Source organism: Passer montanus, unplaced genomic scaffold (genome assembly GCF_014805655.1).
Source record: "Passer montanus isolate IOZ18808 unplaced genomic scaffold, ASM1480565v1 scaffold64, whole genome shotgun sequence".
In the NCBI taxonomy this organism is placed as follows: Eukaryota; Metazoa; Chordata; class Aves; order Passeriformes; family Passeridae; genus Passer; species Passer montanus.
The window spans coordinates 4,172,342-4,181,527 of record NW_024371482.1 but is presented as its reverse complement, the minus strand read 5'-3'; the positions used below and the strand labels follow the sequence as shown (position 1 = coordinate 4,181,527).

General features: G+C 42.4%; 1 protein-coding gene across 1 annotated transcript; it reads left to right on the top strand.

The window, feature by feature from the left end:
* The first annotated feature begins 1,237 nt into the window (after positions 1–1,237).
* Positions 1,238–8,230, top strand: EIF2S2 (eukaryotic translation initiation factor 2 subunit beta). The gene is made up of 8 exons (XM_039728173.1): positions 1,238–1,436; positions 2,343–2,446; positions 3,428–3,563; positions 3,850–3,950; positions 4,345–4,493; positions 5,330–5,386; positions 5,791–5,876; positions 6,659–8,230. The coding sequence occupies exons 1-8, from the start codon at positions 1,256–1,258 to the stop codon at positions 6,832–6,834; spliced, it is 990 nt and encodes a 329-aa protein (XP_039584107.1). The 5' UTR covers positions 1,238–1,255; the 3' UTR covers positions 6,835–8,230.
* Positions 8,231–9,186: the final 956 nt, after the last annotated feature.

The window sequence follows — 9,186 nt, the reverse complement described above, 5'->3', positions numbered from 1 at the left end:
AGCATGATTCACACCACTATCTATGGAAGCAGCAGAGAAAAAGCCCTCTGGCTTTCTTTTGAAGATCATTCCAGCACAGTGCGTGTGACTAAAGACCCACTTCAGCAGCTTGAAAGCCTCAGGGGTCCCTGTGTATGTGCAGGCTTTGGGGATGTTGTGCTTTAGACACCCACAGGAGCAGTTTGATGCCTTCAGCAGAGCCTGTATGAAACATGTATGTTTCAGAAAATGGGAAGAATACCACAAGAACAGGATATGTAGGAGAATAGTAAGTGCAAGGAAAGGTTGTGTTGTGGGGAGAGGGAAACCACCAGACTTCAGGGGGTAGCTGGGCAACAAGTTGGAAAGCTGCTCCTTGGTGAAGTGCTGGCTCTTTCCTGAGTGAGGGTGTTCATGATGGTGAAGTCCAGCTCTGTGAGAACATTCTTCCATTACTGGATAAGGAACACGGGAGAAAATGTCTAAAATGGTTGTCTTTAACATAACTGTGGTGTGACAGTCCAGGCAGATGTGTGTAACAAAGTGACCAACAGCTAGGATGTCAGCTTGTGTCTGAAGTGAAACAAAAAGCTTTAATGTGTTGGAATAGATCCCTCAGGTCTGCAGATGATGAAGAAGTTAAAAGTGAGTCTGCCGTTAGTGCCTTCTTCACAGCCAGACAGGTGAATTAAGCTGCTTTGCTGGCTAAGGAGCTCACTAACAGCTTTTAATCACTTGGTGTCTGAGGTTCAGTTTCTCAGTCTGGGGAGGGAGGAGGATGAGACCTTTGCCATTTCACAGTGTTCAGAGCTGGTGCAGGTCTTGCTGTATCACCAGCCCCTTCCGGGTTTCCTCCTCGTCCAGAGTGTTCTTGTCAAGAGAGTGCTGGCAAATCTTGCCTTCAATAAATCTGGGAATCAATATGTGTCCCAAGTGGAAGTGATATGTGATCAGACCATGTGCTTTGGTGGGATTAGATTGTCTTCTGTGTGAGTGGTGCTGTATTACTGCAAAATTGGGAGTCCATAGTGGTCATAAAATAGAAGTGGTAGCCAGTCTGTCAGAAAGCCACAGCTTTAACACATTTTCAGCTGCACTAATAAATAGGTGACAGGAAACTTGGATTACAGGAAAAGTAGCAGGTGCTGTGAACTCTGTCAGTTTTCCCTTGTAATTGACACAGTTGAGGTTAAAGCCCAGGAGCAGTTTGGGAAAAGTTATAAATAATGAATAGGGGATGATTATTGAGCTGCTAACAAGCTCTTGACTTTTACAGATGATTTTCGATCCTACTATGAGCAAGAAGAAGAAGAAAAAGAAGAAGCCCTTCATGCTGGATGAGGAAGGAGGAGACACACAAACAGAAGAGACTCAGCAATCAGAAACAAAGGAAGTTGAACCAGAGCCAACAGAAGACAAAGATGTTGAAGCAGATGAAGAAGACAGCAGGAAGAAAGGTAAAGTGAATCCATGTAGATAACTCTCAAAGGTGCTGTTTTGAGACTACAAGCCCAGTTTCAAGAATTTGGCATCCCAGAGTACAACACCAGAGCCTTGGTGTGTTCAGAGGTTCGTGAGTGATCTCTGCTGCCTGTTTGGAAGGCAGCTTGCCCTCTTGCTTGGAATCACATTCACAGACACGACCAAACTGCCAGGGCTTTACTAATTTCCAGTTTTCTAACTCAAACAGTCCTTTGTGTAAGGCACTGAAAAGAGAGTCTTTAAAATAGTGTGAAGTTTTAAATTTTCTACATGCAGTTGTTGCAATAATTCCACAATTATGGCTTGTTTTCATTTCAACAACTAAGCAATAGTGTGAATAACAGAAACATGGTTAAAGGAATTCTAGTTTTTGGACAATTCTGAATGTGATAACCAGAGTGTTCTTTGGAATCTTTCAATAAGTAAGTGTGTGATTGTTTATAAAACCTTGCTTTTTAAATTGAGGCCAACGTAATTTCAGGATTACCTAATTCAGAGTGCCATTAACTTAAATCCAGTTTGTTGATAAAGTTGGCTCCTGCTGCAGACCAAAGAAACTGTATCTTCCTCCTGCACTTCTAATTTTTTTTGTCCAAGCAGCTCTAATGACAAAAGTGACTAATTTATCTTGTACAGCAGAAAGAAAGATTAAACATTTAAAGAATCAAAAGACACAGTTAGAAGGTGCAGAAACTAAAACAATATTTTGGGGCAGGGGGAAATGATCTCTTCAAACCTGAAGGATAGCTACAGGGGTTACAGATCATTGCTTATATTTTACTGTGATGTTTTAAGATTTGGATGTAAATTACAAACCTTAATGTCTGAACTGATTCTACAGTTATACTTCTTTAGGCAATTCTTTGGTTTTGTTTTTTTAGATACAACAGATGACTTGGATGATTTAAACTTCTTCAATCAAAAGAAAAAGAAGAAAAAAACAAAAAAGATATTTGATATAGATGAAGCAGAAGAAGGTGTAAAGGTTTGTTTACACCTTTGTTTACATAAGTTGACTAAGCTCAAAACTCTTGTGCTTCCATTTTCTTGAGATTGGCAGTGCAGGAGTTGTCTCAAGTCTGTCATTGTGTCTTGGTGCAGTTCATAACTAAACTTTACATGTCTTTCATTTTTTTTCATTAACATGTTGCTCCTGCCTGGACTTTTTGTCCAGAAGTGGAAAAACCTGCCTGCTCTGCACAAAGAGCAGGTAATTCACCAGTCTGTAGGAAGGGCTGATTAACCTCCAGGTTAATTGTCTTTTGGGGTTAGAGAGATAACTGGATGTCAGAAGCCACACACAGAACAGTCCTCTAAAGGCCAGCACTTAAATAAAGTGCACATATCTGCCAAGAAATCTGTTTTTACTCTGGTGCTTTCTTTAAAAAGGATTGGCTACTGTGCTGTGTTCCAGAAGGTGTACAAGATATTTTTACTCTTCTCAAGTTTTATTCCAAGTAGTGTTTTTGTATCACATGTCAGTGTAACTGGCAAGCCCAGAGAGCAAGAGGACAGAGAAATGTTATTTTATGCATACACCTTCTTTTCATATTCTGCCTTTTGGGGAAGAATATGTTCCTCTGATCTGCCTCAGGGGACAAAATACTTGCTCTGTGTTCTTTCAGTGTGCACAACTGTGATAACAAATTAGAGTAGCACAGCTTTGCTTTCCCTTACTGCTGCCATGAGGGGTGTTTTGTTCCCTCCTGTCCTCAGATGGCTGCTGCCTTTAAGTGCAGTCTGACCTTGTTCCTGGCTAGGCAGAAGTTAAGCCAGAAGGTGCAAATCTGGCCCTGCTTGTGGCAGTAGTGCAGGGTATAAGGCTCTCTTGAACATGCTGAAATTCCATTTGTACCTGTTGGGTTTCAGGGCTGTGGTGATTGTCACAGTATTCACCTGTGCAGCTGCTGTTATTTCATGGTGGGCTGTGGTTGAGATGGATAAACTACAGTCTTACTTTTTGCAGGAATTGAAAATTGAAGGAGATGTGCCAGAGACAGTAGAACCTGAAGATGACCTTGATATCATGCTGGGCAATAAAAAGAAGAAAAAGAAGAATGTGAAGTTTCCAGATGAAGATGAGATAATGGAGAAGGATGAAGGTACAAGTATAACCTTGCTCAGTGAGATGTTGAAAGTGAAACGTAGTCCACCTTGTATGTAAATAAGTTCTGTTCAAATGCCTTTTTTCTTCCAAAATTTATCAGAAAAATGTTCTGTAAAAGCACTGTATACATTTCCCATGAGTGCTGGTGTCAGTTTTTGACAAACAGAGAAGACTAAGAATCCGCATCTTAGTGGAATTTTCTCCTGTGTACCTTTTAGAAATCATAAGATTGCGAGGTTAAAGACTGTTTCTTAATTAATCCCCAAAAACTTTCTTTACAGCATTTGAGGATGAAGATAGCAAAAAAGATGATGGAATTTCTTTTAGCCTTCAGTCAGGACCTGCGTGGGCAGGCTCAGAAAGGGACTACACATATGATGAGGTAATGTTCCAGAGACTTTTAAAACATATTTTCCATGTTCATCTGCATCAGTAGAGCCTTATGCTCATATTTCCTATTTCTAACTTCAGAGTGAAGGACTTGTAGTCAGTAGCTCCTGAGCAGAAGCTAACAAAGCATGTTTTCTATCACAGTAATTTTCACAGGGGGCAATATTTGTCATAGTTCAAACACCTCTGCCATGGGCCGAGCAAACCCTTGGGGAAGCAGTGTTGGGATTTTGCATTTATCAGAACACTTTAAATGTGTTCTGAACAGGTGGGGAAATGCTCTTAGGCAGGAGTCTGCTATTCACTGTGGATGCTGTGGCTGTTAGAGGTGAGGTGCTGTGAGGGATGGCAGGTGCTCACGTGGCTGTGGATCCCCTCTCTTGCAGTTGCTCAATAGAGTTTTTAACATCATGCGGGAGAAGAACCCGGACATGGTGGCTGGAGAGAAGAGGAAATTTGTCATGAAGCCCCCGCAGGTTGTGAGAGTAGGGACCAAGAAAACGTCTTTTGTCAACTTCACAGATATCTGCAAATTGTAAGTTTCCCCTTTGGATTTCCCAGGAATAGCAGATGGGTGCACTGCTCTATTTCCTGTAGAGTTTGCTGGCAAGTGGCTGTGGCAAACCAGGAGTGGAAGCTATTTCAGTCAGAGAGCTCATTACATTTCTCTGTGAGAAGATATTTCTGAACATGATTTATTGAGATAATTTCTAATTTTATACTTAAATTGCAAAAATGGTACATGGGCTGAAACTTGGTGAGTTCATTGGGTTCTAAAAGCTGGGCCACCAGTGACATTTATGTGCAAGCCTTGAGGAAAAGGATGGGAAAAGTTCTTTCTAAACTGAGCTGACTACAGATACTGTTCTCTTGGTAAATGATATGGACTCCAGTAGTGTTATCCCACTGTTTTCTGCAGTGGTATCTGTGTCTTAATTATGTCCTGTGAAGGCAGGTCTTTTCTTTGTGAGCACTTCTGGGAATGCAGATCTGATGGTTATCAAAAGTGTGCCAGAAAACAGGCCTGGTGAAACCCTGCTGGGGATCTGGGTTGTGCACTAAGGGGCATTTTTAATGGTGGTACTAATGTTTTTTCAGGGGATGGGACAGTAAGAATGAAAAATCTTTAATGGAAAACATTTTTTCACTAGTTTCTGTAATTTTGAGCTGGGGACAGTGGGAGGTTTTCTTGTGTGGACTGTTCAGGTTTCTTGCGTCCTCTTTAATTGTGTGTTTGCTCTTTGGTGCAGACCCCTAGCACTGCTTCCTTTGAAACTTTGTTACTTAAGCTGGATTTACCCTGCCAGTCCTGTATAAATACCACATTTCTCTGAAGGGGGAAGGTTAAACATTTCCTTTCTTTATTTTTAGATTACATCGTCAGCCAAAACATCTCCTGGCATTTTTGTTGGCAGAATTGGGTACAAGGTAAGGCTGCTGGGCTGTGTGTGTCCTCAGGATTGACACTGGTCAAATATAACATTTTTGGGGTTAGATCTGCATAGATGTGCTGGACATGAGGCTTTTGTTCCCTGCACTTCAGTGCTGTGCTGGGTGATTGAGGAGAGACCATTTTAGTGAGGAGGTACAGAGACAAACTCCCAAGGTCTTGTTTACTCCCCTGAGACAGACAGGTGAGGGTTGTGCCTAGGCAAAAATTCCTGTAGGAAGTAGCTCTTAAGTACCTTAGAATTTTGCATTATTTTGTCCCTACAACACAATTCTGGCTGTGCTCTTCTTGAAGAATACACCCTTGTCTTGCTTCATGTTCCTGATTTGTTTCAATGCTTCATACCTGCAAATCAAATAATTAATTTTCTCTTTTCAATTAGTGGTTCAATAGATGGTAACAACCAACTGGTAATCAAAGGAAGATTCCAGCAAAAACAGATAGAAAATGTCTTGAGAAGATATATCAGTAAGTAGAACTCCCTTTCCCCTGCACATTTCCCTCAGGCCCCTTGTGATGCCCAGGGGCTCCTGTATGGCCCAGGTGTGTGCCCACCATGGAGGAGGCTCAGGAGCCACAACTGTCCTTACCATGGAATGATGCAAATACAGGTGGTTCTGCCCTGCACTAAAGCATGCCAAGGAAAACAGCATTTGAGAACTGCTTGTTTTCATCTGAGCCTCATATCTTGGCTTTGATGAGGACTGTGGAAAACAACAGTAATTGTTGATTTTGCAGTCTGTTGTACCCTGTGAGTTGACAGATGCAGTGTTAAAATAAGTTCTGTTCAAATGCCTTTTTTCTTCCAAAATTTATCAGAAAAATGTTCTGTAAAAGCACTGTATACATTTCCCATGAGTGCTGGTGTCAGTTTTTGACAAACAGAGAAAACTGAGTCCACATCTTAGTGGAATTTTCCCGTGTACCTTTAAGAAATCATGTAAGCATGAGGTTAAAGAACGTTTCTTAATGAATCCCCAAAAACTTTTGTGCCACAGCTGGTCAGAGGACTCAGATTGTGTCACAAAGCTCCTGCTTTGGTGCTCTGTCAGTACCAGAGCTGCTGAGGAACTCGGGGAACACCAGTGGGAAATCTGCACGGTTATTAACATTAAAAGTGTCAGTGCATCTTGTGCCACACAGAAGCTCCTCTTGGTTAACCAGGGGCGAGTTCAGTGTTCCCAGTCAGCCCGTGTGAGCTGGTGGGAGTGTTTGAGCAGCAGCAGGTTAATGTCCTTTGTTCCCTGCAGAGGAGTACGTCACCTGCCACACGTGCCGCTCGCCCGACACCATCCTGCAGAAGGACACGCGGTTATACTTCCTGCAGTGCGAGACCTGCCACTCCCGCTGCTCCGTGGCCAGCATCAAAACAGGCTTCCAGGCTGTCACAGGCAAGAGAGCACAGCTCCGTGCCAAAGCTAACTAGGGTTGCTAACCAACACTGGAGTTGGCAAAGTGTTCTGGGGAGATGGGACTGGACAGGTTTGCCACCGGAGTGGATTTACCATTGTATTAAAGCGAGGTTTAAAAACGACAAGAAATTTGGCTTTTGATTGATTGGTCTGTGAAATCCTTGCAAGATGCAGATCCTCAAGCTGTTCACATACATTTGCTCATTGAATATATTTTACCAACTGTAAGGAGCGTGGTGGGAAAGGAGGTGCTTTTTAATCCGTTCAGACTTCTGTAAAACACGAGATAAATTAAAGATACTATAACAGTGAGTGTCTTGGATTTGGATTTTTCCTTCAGTTTCCTCTTCAAACACTGGTGGGAATGGTTGGTGTGTTCTTCTGCAGATCATGTCACTGAGCTATGTCCAAGACCCAGAATGAAATTTTAAGATAAAGGTTATTTTGCTTTTACATAACAGGCTTATTTTAGTTATGCTATCATGAAACAGAGAAAAACCAGTCACAGAGTCCCAGGGCTGACAGGCCAACATGAGCCCTGCTCCTGCTTGTACAGCCATGGGTGCCTTGTGCACAGGCTTAATTAGACAAAAATAGCTCTGAGACAGTTCAGACACCAGATTGGTGCTGAATCTTAACACAGAATCAATAAACTGTACTGTAAGTTTTCATAGTGTCATAGTACTAAATTTTGCAATTTCTAATAGAGAAACGTTTATATTTCTGAAGTCCTGCACTCTTCATCACTTTAAAAAGACTCTAAATGCAGCAAAAAACAAAAAAGTAATAGGTCTCAATGTCATTGTATGGTGGCTGCAACACAGTCTTCTATAAATCCTGAATTTGCAGGAGACACTGCCAAGTAATTTGGGTTCCAAATTAACACTTTTTGCTTCAGGATCTTCCCATGCCCTTCCTCTGCTGGCAGTGTCAGTGACCTCGAGGGGACACCTGGTGCTGTCCTTGCTGGGTTTTGTGGAGAAGTTCTTCCAGCTGGGAATGCAGATGGGGAGTGAAGGTGCCCCCTGGGTTGCAGAAGTGGGGACAGTTGTCACTTGGTTGCCAAAATGTCCCGGGGGAGGGAAAGGTGCAGCAGCTCAGGGCCCCGGCACCACCCCTGCGGGTCAGGGGAGCAGCCTCCTCCCCAGGGGAGCTGGTCCTTCTGAAGGCAATACAGCAAACACCACAACTTGAAGGGTTTCTACTAAGTTTTAACCTTTGTATGTTAACACAGAGCACAGTATTGCTGGGGAGTCACTCACTTGCTGTTTGAAAACTTTGACAGTGCTGTAAGGTGAAAAATCAAGGTTTTATGGTTGGTTTCTCAAAAGCATTTTGAATTTCAAGTGAGCTATAACAATGTTGGATGTATCTTAAAGTGAATAAAGCCAGGATCAGTGCCTCTTGTAACATTATTGTTGTATTCTTGTTTCTTCCTCTAGCAAAGAGTCTCCTGTTGGGAGTTAAACCTTGGAGAAGTGCGAGTTGCCTTTTTGTTTTGGTGACTTGCTGGTGGGGCACCCTGAAATAGCTGAAGAGCAATGATACTTTGTTTTAAAGTGTTTGTTTTTCCCTGGGTCAAATGCCTTTAGCATACTTTAAAAAATACAGTGTGGCCTTGAGCTGGTGCTGTATTTCAGTGCTTTAAATGAAAAGTTTGATTTAGTGAAATTGGATCAAAAAGATCCAGGTTAATAAAGAAATAAATCATTGTTCCAACCTCTCAGCTGTGAGCTCTGGCTTGCAGGAGAGTTTATAGGTGTATTTTGTAGATGTGCTTTGAGTCTGTACATGAAACCCTGAAGGCTTTTAATGACTGATATTTGAGTGCAGCATCTTGTGCTGTAGGCTCAGATCCTGCTGTGGAATAAGAATAACCTCACTAATGCAGGAAAAGCCTGTCTAGGAACAAATATCAGCCGGGGCTTTTTTTTGTTTGTTTTTTAGGAAAAGCTTCCCAGTACAGTTAAATAATGTTGTATGAACACAAATGCCTCATGCTGCTTGTGAGGCTGATGTGAATTTGAAGTGCAGTTGTGTTCAGAGGCAAAAAAGTTTTTACTTGAGCTGACTGTGAGAAAGCAGCATAGGGATGGAATTATTAACAGAGGAGTTGTGGTTCCCTGTGTCTGTGTGCAGATGCCTTTTTGGAGGCAGAGCTGGTTTTTTTCTCTCCAAGCTGAAAATTGGCTGTGTGGAGATGTGGGAGCCGGATTTTAGGTACTGAAAGTCTCTGTGTGAACAACAGCTGGGCTGCTCCTCTCCGTGGATTTTGCCATGCCCAGTTCTCCAGCTGATCCAAGTAATCTGAGCAATGCAGGGCTGGTCCTTCCCAGCACTGAAGGTGAAACATCTTCCAGCCCAGA